This window comes from Vombatus ursinus, unplaced genomic scaffold (genome assembly GCF_900497805.2).
Source record: "Vombatus ursinus unplaced genomic scaffold, bare-nosed wombat genome assembly UNPS02014797.1, whole genome shotgun sequence".
Taxonomy (NCBI): Eukaryota; Metazoa; Chordata; class Mammalia; order Diprotodontia; family Vombatidae; genus Vombatus; species Vombatus ursinus.
Genome location: NW_020954575.1, coordinates 9,399,918 through 9,417,470, shown reverse-complemented (window position 1 = coordinate 9,417,470; position 17,553 = coordinate 9,399,918). Strand labels below are relative to the sequence as shown.

Sequence of the window (17,553 nt, the reverse complement as noted above, 5' to 3'; positions counted from 1 at the left end):
ATCTTTTTCCTAGAAATGATGGACAGTAAAGACTCTATTCCTGTCATGTTGCAATTTCCACAGCATTTTTGTTCTATTTTCTTATGGTAGTTTCAAGTCTTTAAAAACAAAATATTAGACAATGCAAATTAAACTTTTCTTAAGAATATTTTGTTCTTAAAAACAGGAAAGGCATTTAGAGATTCTTAATGAGATGAACAAATGAAAAAAGTATCTGACTATATCAGATTGCATACCATCTTGGGGAGGGAGGTGGGGAGGGAAGGAGAGAAAAATTTAAAACTCAAAAGCTTATGGAAGTGATTGTTGATAAATCAAAATAAATGAATAAAAAAAATTTAAAAAAAGAAAAAAAGTATCTAAGCACCTTCCCTCATCCAATGGTCTAGCAAAGCGAGCTGCCCCTTTTGAAGGGCTATTTTTCAAGACCCATGTTATTTCCTATAATTAAAAACAGCTTACTGTGGGGGCAGCTAGGTGAATAGAGCTCTGGCCTTGGAGTCAGGAGGACCTGAGATAAAATCCAGCCTCAGACACTAGGTGTGTGACCCTGGGCAAATTACTTAACCCCAATCGCCTCACAAAAAAAAAAAAAAAAGATTTAATGAGATATAAAATTCTTGTAAATCATAAAGCACTAAAAACAGCTTACTTTGGAGGCAGAGATATCACCCTCGGTGTCTAACCTACAATATGTTCATGAGATACTTGTTTAATTTTTAGAACCCATTTTATTCAGGATCTCTTTGGGTATAAATTTCTCTGTATTTCCTACAAAAAAATTCTTCAAAGGAGCCGTGATTTTATTAGTGCCTTCACTGATGAAGTGTTCAACTCTTTCATGTCTTAGTATGCTGTTTCATCAGTTGATGTGTTGAAGGACTCATCTAGTATCTGGTCCATTGTAAGGCAGCTCTTTGAAACGGAGCTTGGCTAGGCTGGCCCTTGGATGACAGGTCCCCGTAGCTTAGTAGTGCCTGCCATGGTGTGTGTTCTGTTGGCATAGCTTTGGAAAACCCAGGATCCCTCCACACTATGGGGTAGCATTTGGGCAGGAGTGCAGTAGAATACAAACATCACATTTTAAATGATATTTAAAAATCAATTTAACCGTAAGAGTGAAAATCAGGCTTGTGTTAAGAAATGTTTGGACACCTAATGATCTCTCAAGTGGGAAGTGATGGAGCACTACAGTTCTTGCTTTTCAGTTGAGTGTGCTCATTAGACGTGCCAGATACCACTACCTGTTTCAGAGTAAAGTGCCTGGGCCCTTCTCTAAGACTTTTTCAGTGCTTTAAAGGCGACAGTTCAGGGCTGGTGGAAAACTGACATTTGTTCTTCCCTTCTGCTGTGCAATGATCTATTCATCAAGACAGACTCAATGGGGGAGGAGAGGGTCACAGATCTAGGGCCAGAGGGGACCCCTAAAAGCAGTGAATCTATTGACCTCATAACCTTTGAGCTCACTGAAGGAATTTAAGGATTCAAGAAAAGGATGAATGTGTGAGACTCAACGATTTTAAGTCTGTACCAGGATATACCACACAGTAGCCATACTGTACGGGATACTCTATGGTCAAGGTTTCTTATGACATAAGGCCGTATATTGGTATTTGAATAAACTTTCAGGAAACAGCAAAATTCAGGAATTTTATTACATGGCTTATGGTGTCTTTTACTTTGCACTCTTTCCATTTCTGTAGCTCACGGTAAAGTGGCTCTGAATGTTGTAAAGCAAGCATCTATAAATCTTTATTGATTCAGAAATCAGAATGTCAAAGTAAGACTACTGAAGTAGCCACAAGCATTTGCTTGTGCCAAGATAATAAATTATTATGTTCATTGACTAGCCTCCAGGGCTTTGGAACAGTATGACCCAAAAAGCCAAGAGAGTTTTTTTTTCTTTACATCTTGTAGGTGGTTTTTGTCTTTCTACCAAAGCCATTTCAATGTCCTCCTAATTCTGTTTCTAACAACCTCTCCCCTTGCCCCACAAAAACTATTAAGCAAAAGCATACAATACAGTGACCATATCTGACAATGTATATAATTTTCTATCTCAGTGGTGCCCTGTCTCTCTGCTGGGAAGAAGGAGGTATACTATATTTCACTCTTTACTCTTAGGGACTTTCGTTTCCTTTTAGGGCTTTTTTAATTTATGCTGTTGTAGCCTGTTATGTGCATTGTTCCCTTGGTTTTCTGCTTATTTTGTTCTGTATCACTTCACACAAATTTTCCTATGTTTCTCTGATTCCCTCATACTTGTCATTTCTTGCTGTACAATAAAATTTCATTATATTCATAGTCTTTTTTTTCTAGACATTTTTCTAGTTCTTTGCTTCCAGAAAAATTGCTAGGAATATTTTAGTATATATGGTACTTTTTTCTCTTTGACTTTCTTGGGATATGTACTCAGTAGTAGAATTGCTGTGTCAAAGTGAGTGGACAGTTTAATAATTTTTCTTGCATAATTCCAGACTGATATACAGAACAGTTGGACGATTTCACAGCTCCACTAACAATGCATTAATGTGCCTGTCCTCCTACTACCCCTCCAATATTAGCTGTTTCTACTCTTAGTTATTTTCCCCTATTTTCATGGCAAGTGGTATAACCTCAACAGTAGTTTACTTTTCGTTTCTCTTACTATTAGTTATTTAGAGCATGTTTTCACATAATTATTTATAGTTTGCAGTTCTTCTCTGGAAAACTCTTTGTTCATATTCTTTGACCACCTATCTACTGAGGAATGGATTGTCAATGAAGTTTTACTTACAGTTATTGTGAGTGCTTTGCTTCAATATAGGAAAAATGTCATAAACCAATCAACAAACATTTATTAGCTGCTTATTAAGTGCCAGACACTCTACCATGCAATAGGAAAAGTAGTGAACTGAGACAGATAGGAATGGAGGTCACAAAGAGCTCTACGGGTAGGGTAGTCTTTGAGAAGGGGAGGCAGGACTGTAGAAATGAAGAAAGCCCTGTGCTTGGAATCTGAGGCTTGGGGTTTAAATATTGGCTCTACTACATGTAGCTTGTGACTAGGAGGCAGGTCACCTAACCTCCTCTGGCCTTAGTTTTCTCAAATGAGGGGATGAACAAGCTGGTGTGAGATGATGAGTAGATGACAAACTAATGGCCTTCATTTTGGAATCTATGAATTGTCAAACCTACTTTGCCCGTTGTTAAAACACTTGAAGCCTGTTTCTAAAAGGTAATTCAAGCATTGGTTGTAGGCCCTTCCCTTGAAGATTTCAAATTCATAATTTTTCCCCTTTAAAGCTTTGGATGTGGGTTCTTGATGGGTGGTAGAACCCAGAGGCAATTTAACTTTGCTTTTAATTGATGCATTTTACAATAGTTGATTGTTTTGGGCTACTCAGACAAGTTCTACAAATCAACAGGTAATAAAAATAACTATTGACAGCATTTGAAGATCTACAAAGCACCTGGAACGTGCCCAATAAATGATTGTTGATTGATTAGCTTATTAGAACCCAACAACCCTACAAAGTAGGAATCACAGGTATTATTATCTCCATTATACAAATGAGGAGACTGAGGCTCAGAAAAGTTCAGTGGGTTGCCTGGGGTCACACAGCTGATGAGTATACAAGGCTGGATTTGACCTAGGTCTTCCTGATAACAAGTCCAGCATTCTTTCTGCCAGGCCATACTGTTTTCCATCTTGGCTAGTCATCTTACTTAGGAGACTTCCTTTTTAGCAGGGGTTTGGCTCTTTCAGGCTGAGAGATCATTTAATAATTATTTTCTTTCTTGCCTACAAAATGGCATGAATTGATCTTATTTTTGTCAGTAGATTCAGGGCCATGATATTGTATAACTACAACTACATTCAAAGCAAAATTCAAGAAATCCAAATAATTCTTAATATTCTTGGAGAGGTGCTAACTTTCTAAGTAAACACCTTGGCCTTAAATCAGAATATTGAGAGAATGAGCTTGAAATAAGCAGTTTCTAAGATTTCTAGCACTATGTCCTGTATAGTCAACATAATTTTACTTGTGGTTTATTTGGGGTGACTGTGTGCACCAACTCCTGGCAGCTATTTCCTAAGGCCACATTAGTCAAACTATATTCTTTCTTTTGTTGTTAAGGGTTCTGTGAGAAAACTTTAGTGATAGTAAGATTCATCCCACCCCCAACACACTTCAATTCAATTACACAAACATTAATCATCCACTGTGTACACCGAACAAGGAGCTAGGTGAGATAGAGAAGACATTGTCCCTGACATTATATAGCCTATGGCTGAGGCGTTGGATGTGAGATATGTACAAATAACTACAGAGTACAAAATGAATATGGAAAACTTCAAGCAAGGGGCTGTTTTGAGATCTGGGAAGAGAATGATTTCTAACTACTGGAAGCATGAAGGAAGAAAAATTTCATGGTGGAGGTGACATTGGAGCTGGGTTTTAGGAGTCAACAGGTGTGATGGCTCTTGAATGTAGGAACCAACAAGAGCAAAGCCACAGAGTTTGGCTGGTGCCCAGCATATGTCAAGGAGAGTGCGATAAATCTAAAGAGGAATAATGACAGTAGGTACAGAGAGATCTTAAATGCCAAGCAAAAGAATCTGAAGTTTACTTGGTGCGCAAAGGAAGATATCAACAGGCTTTGAGCAGAGAAGTTAAAAGATCAGAACTACCAAGAAGGAAGTCAAAATAATGGTGTGGGTCAAAAATACTGGTTGTAAAATCTGAATAAGGACTGACCCTATGATTATATTCAACTCCCTAGTAAGGAAACTCCCCCTACCAATGCAGATCAATGCCTTCTCTACAGCTTCTATTCTTAGAAAGTTGCCTAGAGCAGTACTTCTTAAACTGGGGGTCATGAAAAATTTGGCAACAGTAACAAGTTTCTGAAAGTGCAATGACCAAAAATTAATCAAAAACCAAATGCCTAATGAATCTGAGGTGTTTCTGGCAGTGCTTGCCAATGTTGCATAATGCATCATCACTGCAGCCTTGGTTCTGAACACAAAGCATGCGCACTTTGCACTGTGCATGCCCCCAGTCCACTCAACACCAACAAACTCTACTGCCAGAATGCTGAAAGGGATCACAAGTGGAAAAAGTTTAAGAAGTCCTGGCCTAGAGTAGGTATCAGACTTGAGGCCCACTTGCAAAAGGGCAGCCTAAAGGAGATTAAAGTGTAATTGGGAAATGTTTAATAAAATAAAAATTCAATACAGCATAGATAATGTTAATTTGTGGTTTCCTGTGTTAATATATTGCTGGCAGGGATCTGTTTCTATTTGAGTTTAGCACCAGTGGCCCTGAGCATTGAGAGTTTAAGTGACTTGCCAAGAGTCACTCAGCCAATATTGGTCAAGAGCGGGACTTAAACCCGACTTTGAGGCCAGCTCTTTATCCATGACATCATACTAGTTCTCAGATATGAGACATAAAATTATGTGTCAAAAATATTCGTGCTAATTTTTTTTATTTGACAGTATCTAAAATTTATTTGACCTTCTTCCCCTCTCCCTTTAATCACATTCCTTTAGCCTTCAGAACTAGTGTTTATGAATTTTATGAGATATTTCAAGCCCAGGAATGGTGAGTTGTGGCTAGATTAGTGTGAAAAACTCTAAACCAAAACAAATCACATCAAAAAATGAAGAATGGAATGGTCTAAGACTCTGCAAAGCAGGAACTTATTTCATTTTCACCTAAATTATAATCTGCCTTGCCACCACACACACACACACACACGTGTGTGTGTGTGTATGTGTACATGTGCACACATTTTCAGTTCAAATGGGTTCATCCACTAAAAGAACAGGCTGTTTGCCATACCTTAAGTGACTCTTTTTCCATGAAACAATGTGAAACACTGTGGAAACGATGAAGAGGGCACATAGGCCCATTCCATAAATCCATGCTGTGATCTTTTCCCAACAGTCATCTGATAGTCGATGGAGGAGGGCACTGCCCACAATAGCAGGAACAATGAGGAGCTGTGGAAACAGCACAGATAAATACTTAGATTTTATTGAATTAAGAACTGTATTCCTTTATATCACCTATGTGCTCTTATTCATCTCAGAAAAATAAGATTTCAAAATAAAACACCTCTTGCTTTTGGGTAATCATAATAAAGACTATATAGAGTTGAAGATTCTTGGACTGGCTACCGTCACCAATGTTCATTGGTGTACACCAATGGTAATCATATCACCTACCCTAATTTATGAAATCAAATGTTGTGATCAGACTTCATCCTACTTGCTAGATTCAACTTAAAATTCTTGCTTAAAATATCCCAAATGGGATTTTTGTAGTACTGCTTTTTGTCAAGTTCTGGGCATCTGCAGATTGTAAGTCTTTTTACAAGGCCTTCTCTTAACAAGAAAAAACTCTCCTCTAAAGCTCATTTATACAATATCACTGTAAGACAGACCAGGATCTCAGAGGCAGAAGGAATTCTCCTTTCTGGTTTATTTTCTATACTCTCTGCCTGACCTAGATTTTTTTTTTTTTAGTTTTTTTTTTCTGACCTAGATTTTTTAAAAAATATTTATAATATAAGGGTCTTTTATTCCCCACTCCCAAAAGGAAATAAGCAACCTAATATCTGAACTAGAAAAACCTAATCCTGGATATAAATTATAAAGATTTCCACTGCTTCTCTAACACAATTCTTCTTACTGCAACATCTAAACTTCATGTACCTCAAAGAACATGAGGTCATACCCTTCCTATGAGTCCTAGAGGATTTCCCACTTAATTGAACAACTTCCCCTTCAACTTTTTAGTGTGGGAGTGAATTTGCCATTTATATAGCATGAATCTGTTACTTCCCTTATGAAACTCACAGAAGTGACAACAAGCCACAAAGGAATGGAGAGCTGAAAAACAAACTTTTAACAATTGTTTCAGTTTCATCTTAAACACAACCTGTACAGTATTCATATTATCTAATGATCTGTATATACCTACTGGTTTTTTGTTTAAGATTAAAGTACAGGCAATTCTACTGGTACCATTGAGGCCATCTTTTAAAAATCATGCTTATTTCAATATGCAAATGTATCTAAGGATCAAATTTTCATTGGTTGGTACTATATAAATAAGCTAAATAAGTTTATATGTGTGTATTTTTCATCAATATGTTCTATCTGGAGAGGCTATTGTCTATATATAAGTTCTGAAAAATAAAAACAAAAACAAAAACAAAACCACTCTATCTAAACAAGGTTATTAGCTAAGCTTTCATTTTTATTCTTCGTGGCTCAATTATACCCCAGACTAGGCTTTCTTAGTGATTTATCAGCAAATAGCTGTCCTAGGAATCAATTATGTTTGCAGAATGATTAAATTCACTGTACATTTGTGGGGGAGGGGAGAAGGGCACAGTGGCTGGGCCTGCCTAGGAGTCCCTATTGGCTTTTGACCCATACTAGCTATCTGTCCCTGGGCAAGTCCCTTAAACACTCAGTGCTTCAGGCAGCTTTCCAAAACTAGAAACTGAAGAGCAGTTGTTAGATCTACACGAGTAGAGAAGCTTCCTCACCTCGAGGCTCCTGACCTGGATAGAATACAGGGTCCAGACATCTCCTCCTCACTCCCAACAAAATAGCAATTTATAAAACCCCTCTATAAAACAGAGGGGTTGGACTATGGTCTCTCAACTCTTTTCTGTCTCTAAATTGTACAGTGCTTAGTACAAGAGTTAAGCCATATGGCATTTGAAAGGAAGTTTGAAACCATAGGCAGGGCAGTACTTCTCCCACTGCTGAAGATGCATCACTGTCTTGAAACTGGGACTCAGTCCAAAACAGTCCAAAACTGTAGTGTCAAGATCCATGGTATCCATACTATGTGACAAAATTTAAGGAGGAATCATCTTGTAAATGGGTCTTTTGGAATTTCAGCATTTTATCTACTTGACGAGAGAAAACAGATCTACCCGGAGCTACGTATTCTATCATACACAGTGTTAAAAATCCAGTTCCTAATAATAACATATGTATTTAATTTATATTTTATAAGCTACTGTAAAGGACATTCAAGTATACCCCCAGTAGAACTTGTTTTCGACTGCTCAGACAACAATACCTTAATCTTGGTATTAACACACATAGAAAAGGAGCTTTATGAAGTTTGGTTTATCCTAAGCAATGAACAAATGACTTAAAAAACAAAACTGAACTAAACCATTAGTGAATAAGAATATTTGATGATCAAGTAATCCAATCATAACAGCTAGTTTGCTCAGGGATTATTCAACTTCACTGTTACTGAGAGGAAGACAGGTGATTATATACTGGGAAAGGAATGAGGGCTAAGGGAATGAGAAGATACAACCATTCAAGTGAATTTCATAGAATCAAAGAATGTGTTGTTGGAATGGTGCTCAGTAGTCATCTAGCTCAACCTAAACCCAAAGAGGAATCCCAACCAGAACGCACAGGACAAGTAAGCATCCAGCCTGTGCTCAAAGACCTTCCATGAGAAGGAACCTACTATTGCCCAAGGTAGCCTGTTCCACTTTTGGACAACTCTGATGTGAAAGGAGATTTTCCTAACATCGAACTTTAAACATCTCTCTTGGAACTTCAGCCCATGGCTAAAGCAGGGGTCTGCCCTTTCTGGCCAAACAGAACAAGTCTAATTCCCCCTTCACTTGACAGCTCCTCCCTACTCCCTTTCAATCTTTTCTTCTCCAGGTCAAACACTCCCTAGTTCCTTCAATTGCTCCTCATATGAAGTAGAAACCATTCTGTGTAAAGATCCTAGTATTTTGGTATCCACTCAGCTCAATGATATGGCAGTGTCATAGCTGCTACACTCACTAAAATGATTTAATACTTTTTTCTATCCTCTAAGAGAATATACATTATTGCTTTCATAAACTAGCCCCTACTGTCTCCTCTCAAGTACCTAGTATTTGATTATGCTGTTTCACTTATGCTGTTTTCACCCAAAAACATTTTTATAAACCCCCATGCCAACTCAGCAGAGTAAATAAATTATTTACTAAATTATCTTGAACCTAAAAGGCTTGGATTAGTCTGCAGTCTGAAGGTGGGTACTAAATTTTAAGGGATCCCTGGGGAAAAGACAGTTTATCAACAGCTTTTGCCATTTTAGGCCAAAAAAAGAGTTAAGTCACATTTGGAAAAGGTGAAATATTTCCTCTTAGAGTTGGTATTCTTCTTAAAATAATTCTCTTTATTTATCACTAGGATGCACTATTATTCATTTCATAAAAACCTCATCAGAGAGAGCAAGGTCAGGATACAGTCCATTTAATCGAAAGAGGACTGAAGTTTCCAAGGTGACTCAACACAGACACCCTGGTAGGGTAAGTAAGCTGTTATTTTGCCAGTGTCTTCCTTGGCTAACAGATTGCCAATTCCACTGATTATGTATTACAGATAATACTAAGAACCCCTCTGCTGATCATTGGGGAAGAATTTAGAGGCTGGTTGATCAGCATACTCACTGCATGTGTGTAACAGTTAGCTGCATGTTCATAGCAAGTAGGTTTATAGCGGCTGTTGGCTGGGGCCCGATGGTTCATGAACCTGGTAAAAACAAACAGACATCCTGTTAGGAAAGCAATGATGAAGAGTAGGTAGGCTTGCTTTGTATGTGGCAGATAAGGTGGTGGTGATAAGAAATACCCACTTAACAAAACCAAAATATTGAAATTTAGGGGGGGCAACTAGGTGGTAATGGACTTGAAGTCAGGAAGGTCTGAGTTTAAATCCTGCCTCAAATGCTTACTTAGTGGTTTGACACTGGTAAGTAACCTTGACCTCTCTCAGCCTCAGTTTCCTCACCTGTAAAAGGGGGAAAATACTACTAGCACTTCTCTCACAGGGTTGTTGTTAGTATCAAATTGAGATAATGTGTAAAGTGCTTTGCAAACATTAGCTAAACAAATGTACCTATTTTATACAATAAATGCTGGAGGAAAAAAAAGTTAGAGTAAAGATGTATACTAAACTGACAGCAAAACATCTGTAACCATTGTTTAGGTAATTGTTCCTTTGGTTCATTTAAAAGAAAAAACTAGACCTCCCCCAACCAATAATGTGTTTTTCCAAACGTATACAAATGCAAACATAGGGCACTCTTCTGGTCATTAAAACACAAAGGAAGATAATGCATTTGAATGGTTTCTATTACATTGCTCAGAGTATTCAGGTTAGACACCCTTCCATATAAACATCCCCAGGTGTTTTCTGCACACTAACTGTTTAGGTCCCAGAGCCCTAAACCCATATGATTATCAGGGCTGTCCAACTTGTTCCTCAATAGTATGTTACAAAGAACAAGTTCCCACAGTGGGCGGTGTAAATAAATGATACTTTGCTAGCTTAAGCCTAACATAAGTAGGTAGACTGTTCCCTGCTCTCTACGTGAATAAGTGAGGTAGGCTCCAAACTTCACCAGGAGTACCCATTACTTTTCTTTTATCCCAATATGACAAAGTTGAGTTTTCTTTTGGACAAGTTTAGTTGACAATTTGAGAAGATGACCTAAGACAATCAGCACAGGACCTTTTTTCTCTTTGGAGGGCTGCTTTCTCGAAAAAATAAACAAGATTCTTCCATATCTAAAGGGAATTCCTAAATCTAAAGAGGAAATCTGAAGGAGCTTACTATCTCACATGGCAGACAGTACCAGGTCAAACTAAGCAGACATGTTTAGGCTGTCCTAAGTTAGACCTAGCATTTGAATCTCAAGCTATTAAAAACAAACAAACGAACCTATTTTTATGCACAGATGAAAACAAACACACCTACTTTGGAATAAAGTAAGATGTGGTCTTGAGAATGATGCATGAAAATAGGGCCTCCAGGAGTGATTTTTTTTTTTTTTTTTTTTTGGTGAGGCAGTTGGGGTTAAGTGACTTGCCCAGAGTCACACAGCTAGTGAGTGTTATGTGTCTGAGGCGGGATGTGAACCCCAGTGGTCCTGACTCCAGGGCCAGTGTTCTACCCACTGTGCCACCTAGCTGCCCCCAAGAGTGAATTTCTACATAGATTGCTCACCTACACAATGATCATAGTTTGATTGTAACCTAGACTGATTGAGATGCTAGCCACTTCACAGACAGTCAACAAATATTGGTTGAACTGCATTTAGAACTTTGTTTGGAAATTAATTGTTAAAGAACTACATAGTGAAGAGCTGCAAAATTCTTTTAGTGTTCTCTTATGTACTTGTGTAGACTTCAAGTAACATTTTTGGTCTCCTGATAATCCTTCAAATAATTTTGCTAATTTCCTTCAGGACCGATGTGTTGCCATATAGGTCTTATTAGGAGAAAGGAAAATAATTACACTCTAGGGAAAAGTGCTTTAAAAGCGTCCAAAGATCTAACACATCATTAAGTTCAGACATAGCAACTTATCTGTAAGTAGCACACCCTACGAGGAACGGTTTTATAAGGTAAATTGCAATGCCTCAGGATGGTTGAGGTTAAATTAAATTGGTAGCTCTCAACCTCGGGTGGGGTAAGCAGGAGTAAAACCACCCACCATCAAGACTAATACTAAAATAGCAGTTCATATTATTGTTGGCCCACAATTAGAAACAGAGACTCTTATAAAGAAACAGATACAAATTGTCCTAAAATTCTTCTAAACACAATGAGACATTATGGATTTACACAGAATGATTTATTTTACCCCCACATTGAACAATGTATGTTAAAATAACATTAAGTTTAAGGGAAAAAATACTATACCTGTTCTCTTCTCCCCCTCCCCATGCCTTAACATTATCTAACGGACAGTAAAGTTGTGAAATAAGATTATCAGCTACTCTCCTTTAGAGCAGGGGTTCTTAATCAGAAGTCCTTGAACTTTTAAAAAAGGGGTTGATAACTGTATTTCAATATACTTAGTTTCATTTGTAACCCTACACATTTTCTCTTATGCATTTACACACATTATTTGGAGGTGTATATCTCCTATGGTCTCATCAGAATGCCAAAGGAGTCCATGACACAAAAAAGGTAAAGAATCCCTAGACTAGAGTATTTCTTTTTCTCTCCTTCAAAAAGTACTTTCTGGGGGTACAGTGAACCTTCAGCATCCCTGCTCTGGAGGAAAGGTTTTGAAAACAATTGTGTTGTAATTTCCCAACTTCGTGCCAGAAGCCAAACTTCCACACACTCCATTCTGGGGCCAAAAAAAAAAATTATGTCCAAGACTAACTAGAATAAAAATAGAATTGAATTTGAGTACAGAAAAATCAGTTCTCACACAAAAATAAAGATCAAGAAAGTATCTTGTGTTATGGTAAAAAACACACTCCACTTCTAACATGGATATTGATATACTCTACAGGTTACCTAATATTCCAGCATCAGTAGGAAACATATCACCTTCCTGAAGGAGAAAAACAAACCACACCTGGGTAAATGATGGCCATTTACAGACTTTAACCAAGGCAAAAATGATTAAGTAGGGAAAATGTTAATCCTTCAGTTATAGAACTTCTCCCTCATCCTTTGGTGCCATTCCCCCCCCCCCCTTTTTTTTGTCCCATCTGCCCAAACCAAAGCCCTCCTGCTGCTTCCCCAAAACCCTTTGCTCCATCCAGGCTGCTCCATCTTCATCTCTCCTCTCTATTAAAATGTACCTGCTCTGGAATTAATTTTGCTTGATTATGAATATCTGTTACAAGGGCTTTGTTTGTTTGTTTGTTTTAATGGGGAGGTGATAAAACAGGTTTTTGTTCATTGAAAAAAAGTTAAAAAAATAATAACCTCTCTGTGTTCTTTTCCTACTCTGCGCTTACTTAGCTTTGGAAAGCTGCTAAAAAAAAAACAAAACAAAACTGATTCACAATGAAATGTGAATAGCCAATATACCATCTATTAGCCTTCCCAGGACCATCAACTACAAGTTAATAAACAAGGGATTCCTGAAGATTTTAATCCCTGAATCCAAGTAACACATCTCCAATAATGGAAAAGAAGCACTATGACAGATTGAGAGAAGGAAGTTAAAAGGAGGGGAGGGGAGACTGACCCAGTGTTCTCTAAATTATATTACATAGGCAACTGCCTAGATAGATGTAATATCATCCCTACTCCACAGTTAGACATCTGATACCTCATGTTTTGAAATAAACACAGAATTAGAGAGGAATCCTATCTGTAGCATTCAGTGTCTCTCTCCTTACTGGAGCTAAAAAAAAAAAAAAAAAAGAGTGTTGAGGAAAGAGAATGATCAAGACTCAAGACCTGCAGATTAGTTCTGGTTCTTGGGCTCCTTCTTGCTAAAGTAGGGTATTTTCTGAAAGCAGCTTTGAAAATCACAAAGGATCTCAGAGGATTAGTAGAAAGAATGTCCTTGTTTCTGTAACACTAATACTATCCCCATCTTAACAGGAAAGTGATACTCCTTAACAGTTTTGTTTCTTTAAGTTCAGCAAACTGCATCTCAATTTAACAAAAGGAAACATACTACCTCATTTAGAATTAGACTATTTTTGATACACAAGAGAAGTGACCAAGGCCCTGAGCATAATAAATAAGCCTTCAATCCAATCATCTGTTATGAATAATATCAACCTACCATGAATACTTCCATACTTTTACATATTAGTTGTCCTTTACATTATGGGACTTAATTGAGGGAACAGTTCTTCAAGAACAACTTCCCTCATCATCAGGGATTCAGACTATAAATTGTTCATTAGGATGATGGCCTAATGGCTCATACAATTCGACCCTCCCCTTCTCCAAAGGGTTCCAGAAAGTGCTACAACGTGAAAAAATGAAGTTAATGGGGAAAGTGGAGTGCTTGAGGAGTGCTCCAAAAAGCCTTTTTCCTATGTACTGTTTTTAAATTGTTGAAACAGCCACATAATATATCTATTGCTAAGAAATAGGCCATGCATCTTTTGGGTAGATGTAGCAGAGTATAAATCAGTCTCAAAATCTCAAGGGAGAGGCAGGGGGAAAATCCAGAGAAATAGGAGAAAATGAAAATTTGAGGGGATTAGTGCTATATGATCCTGGAAGAAATACTGCAGGTATTAGAAGAGGTGTTAGGGAGAGGAGTGGCTGGTAGTTGTGAGTCTGGTGGGCAGACAGAAATGTGGCCATCCTGGAGCCCAAATAGAATGTTTACACCTTTATGATTTTAGCACACTAAGTATAACGCCTCCTTGCAAACTCTGAGACTGAATTTTCCTCATAGCCCCATTCTGCAGAAGCTGAACAATTCTGGAAGCTGACCCAAAGTCACAATAACAACCAAATTTTCATTGTGGATAACCTGGTAGAATGCTTAGTGTTTTCTTATTGTGTGCACAGCTAGAAACTACGGTTTAATGTAATGTCTCCTAAACTAATTTGGTCATGTAATGCTTTGGGACTTGAGATATATTGAAAACTCATAAATGTTGACCTAGGAAGTGTAGAATAAAGTAATATTTGAGTAAAGTTGAAAATTAAATCCACTTTCTATACCCCCCCCAAATTCCCAGGTATTTGTAACACAAGTAAGGACAATCTCAGACATTTTGTCATCAACTTTTTTTTTTCTTAACATTGCTAGCTGCAATGAATGCAGTGGGGACACATTTGAAAAAACCCTAGTCTAATGAAATGTTTTCACTGAAAATGCCCCCATTCACTACATGCTGCTCTATATTTGACTCATACTTACATATAAATATCCTGACTACTTCTAAAGCTATAAGAAATGCCTTCCTTGTCTTCTCCCCTCCACCAACTTACCCCTTCAAAAGTATGCAGCACAGGCTCCTTGGCATGTTAGTATGCGAAGTAGAGAGACAGGACGCTGCTCTCCTTTGTTAAGCAACACTTTTCAGTTTCATTGTATTCTCTCACACAAAAAACGTCCAATGAGAAATGGAAGCACATTTTCTATGGAATAACAGTGAATTCTGGGATGTGAAGAAAGCTAGGCTACCACTTAAGATTGAATGTAAAAGCCACTGGGAGAAAATAGAAGACCACCGACAAACCTGGAGGCAGTGATTTCAATAAAACTGCAGCCCTTTTCTCAAACAGGAAAGCCAGAGGAGGTATATACATAGAGAAAAGCAAAACCAAATTGAATATATCACAGGGATAGAGCAGGCCCAATCATGCACTTCATTTTCTTTCTTTTTGTCTCCATACAGATTTATTTTTGCAAGTCTTCAGCTCTAACACACCATTCTGACTAGAACAGGGTAGAAAGCTTGGTTTTAATTCAGGAGTACTGATAGAAAGTTCCAAGAAGGGGCAAAATTCTCAGGCAAGCAGTTGACTGGAATACTCCTTATCACTAAGAAATTAATCTGTCTTAACCTGTCACTCTCCTAGTAAATGTGACCAACTTCATTCCTGTTCATTTTAGGCTTGTGGGGGTCGGAGGGTAGTGAATCAGGAAGGAAGTTAGAATTTGTGGGGGAACTAAAATAGAAAATATCAAAGTGGATCTTTTATTCAGAGATAAATTAAGAATACCCCCCCCCTTTCTCTGCTTCAAATAAAGCCCAGAGGTCTATAAACTCAAGACATGAACCAATTTTGGTCCTCACGCCAGTGAAATCCTTAAAGGGGCTTGAAATAGCAATGCTCTCAAAATTCTATTTCTCCAGTCTCACACGACAATGCCTTTTGCTGCTCACTCCGGCGAAGTGCATAAAAAGGGGAAGTCTGCGTGATCCAGTCAAAAGGCACATGGATGAAGCGTGGCAAGAGCCACTGGATAGGTGACCCTTCACCCACTTAAAGTAAAAAGGAAAATCTCTTCCCCCTGCACCCCCAGCTTCCTTTCGGAAACTATGAGCAAATCCCCCATCTATTTCTAGCGTACAGAGGAAAAGAAGCCCGAAGGCAAAGCCAGGCTCTCTCTTAGCCTCAGTGGGATCCTAACCAGTTCTTTCATGAAGGACCAGCCCGGGCTTTCCTAGGAAGGGCTGAGTTTATCCTTCCCATTTCCTAACCCGAGAGGGCCGGAGAACAGGTCCCTCAACGGTGAAATTAATATTTGGCTTCTCAGTGCCTAAGAATAGCACAGCCAGAGGATGCTAAGCCAAGGCATGCAGTGGCAGCTGGGGCTAAGCGGAGCAGACGCTGCAGTAGCCTGCCTCAGTTTACCTCCCCTCCCCCACCTCAACGCTCCCGGCTATGAAAGCCGCCCTACAAAGCAGCTGGGGATGCGACAGAGCTGGGGAAATGCCCAAGGCTGAGCAACCCCGGCTTTGCCTTTCTGAAGCTTTTACCTCGACTCCATGAGCTGCAGCCACAGGGAAACGACTGCCTGGGCCCTGACCCCCAGCGAGTCCGGTGGTTATGGATCCAGGGGCCAGCCTAGGACTGGGGGTGAGGCGGGGGCAGGATTGGGAGAGAGGCAGAGAGAGCTGCGCTCAGACCTTGCCCCCGCAGCCTGGGGCTCCCAGGCCATATAGGGCGAAAGAACGGGCTCCCTAGCGCCCCGCCGCGCGGCTGCACCGAGATCAGGCGGGGACTGGGGCGGGGGTGGGGGGAGGAGATCCTGGGAAATCCAGGGAGAGCAAAGGGAGCCGCTGTGAACAGCTCCGGGGGGGGCGGGGGAAGACGGGGGAGGGAGGAAGGATTCCCTTCTGCGAAGGAGAGTTCCACTGGGGACATGCTACAGAGAGATGGGATCCACTCCGAGAGACCCTCTGAAGGAGGCTAGGGATCAGCCGTCGAGGGAAATGGGGGGGAGATAGTGGATAGGGGGCTGGGATCCACTCCAAGTGTGGGGGAGGGGGGAGGGATCGCCCCCCGGGAGAGATCCTGGAACCGGAGCTGAGATCCAGTCCTAGAGACCTCCTATAGCAGGGGGTGGGACGGGATTGCCCTAGGGGAGAGATACTGGAGCGGAGATCCACCAGCAGGGGGTGGATTGGGACCGCCCCTGGAGGAGAGATCCTGGAGCTGGAGGTGAGATCCACCCTTAGAGATCCAGCAGCGGAGATGGAAGGGATCGCCCCTGGGGGAGAGATCTCGGGGAGGAGAGAGCCTGGTGGAATCCCCTCCAGACTGGATGCGAGAGGCGGGATGGGTCGGAATAAGGCCTTGGGGAGCCGGTGCTCACCGCTGGAATCGGCACTCGAACCGCATGGATGCTCCGGCGCCTCGGGGGCTCCGCCTTGGCTCTTAGCGTGGCTGGCCCCGCGGGCGCAAGGCCCTCATCTCCCGGGCTCGGGCTCAGGCTGCTCCGGACACGGCCCGCTTGGCCGCCCGCCCCCCGTCCCTGCCCGAGACAGCTCTGCCGGGCTGGGGCTCAACAGACAGGGCCGGAGGGAGGGCGACTGTGGTCCGGGCCGGGAAGGCCGGGAGGCGGCTGGGGGAGGCCGCTTAAACGGCCCAGAGCCTCCCGCCTCCCGGGCTCCCCCGCCCCTGGAGCCACCGGCCCCGCCCTGGAGCCCGGCCCCCCAGAGCCCCGGCCCCGCCCACCGTGCGTGCCGCTCGCGTCACCGTCCTGCCCGACCAATCAGAGTGCGGAGCGGCCGCGGCGGCAAACCTGTCATTCATTCGGGTCGGGACTGGGGGGAAGATGGT

General features: G+C 40.7%; 1 protein-coding gene and 1 long non-coding RNA gene across 3 annotated transcripts in view; one reads left to right on the top strand and one right to left on the bottom strand.

Annotated features, from left to right (window-relative positions):
* The window catches only part of LOC114049359, a 58,541-nt gene extending 45,932 nt beyond the window's left edge, over positions 1-12,609 (top strand). Inside the window, exons 2-3 of the long non-coding RNA XR_003569857.1 lie at positions 9,224-9,342; positions 12,344-12,609. This is a non-coding gene — a long non-coding RNA (uncharacterized LOC114049359). The remainder of the gene's footprint in view (positions 1-9,223; positions 9,343-12,343) is intronic.
* The window catches only part of MMD (monocyte to macrophage differentiation associated), a 30,383-nt gene extending 13,167 nt beyond the window's left edge, over positions 1-17,216 (bottom strand). The window contains exons 1-4 of one of the 2 annotated variants that reach the window (XM_027870641.1): positions 17,087-17,146; positions 16,248-16,341; positions 9,484-9,565; positions 5,832-5,992 (exon numbers count right to left, since the gene is read on the bottom strand). In XM_027870641.1, coding sequence (XP_027726442.1) covers positions 5,832-5,992; positions 9,484-9,565; positions 16,248-16,258 — 254 coding nt within the window. In that variant the 5' untranslated portion in view covers positions 16,259-16,341; positions 17,087-17,146. Of the gene's footprint in view, positions 1-5,831; positions 5,993-9,483; positions 9,566-16,247; positions 16,342-17,086 lie in introns of both variants that reach the window. The other variant, XM_027870640.1, reaches the window with a different exon arrangement.
* Between the last annotated feature and the right edge of the window lie 337 nt (positions 17,217-17,553).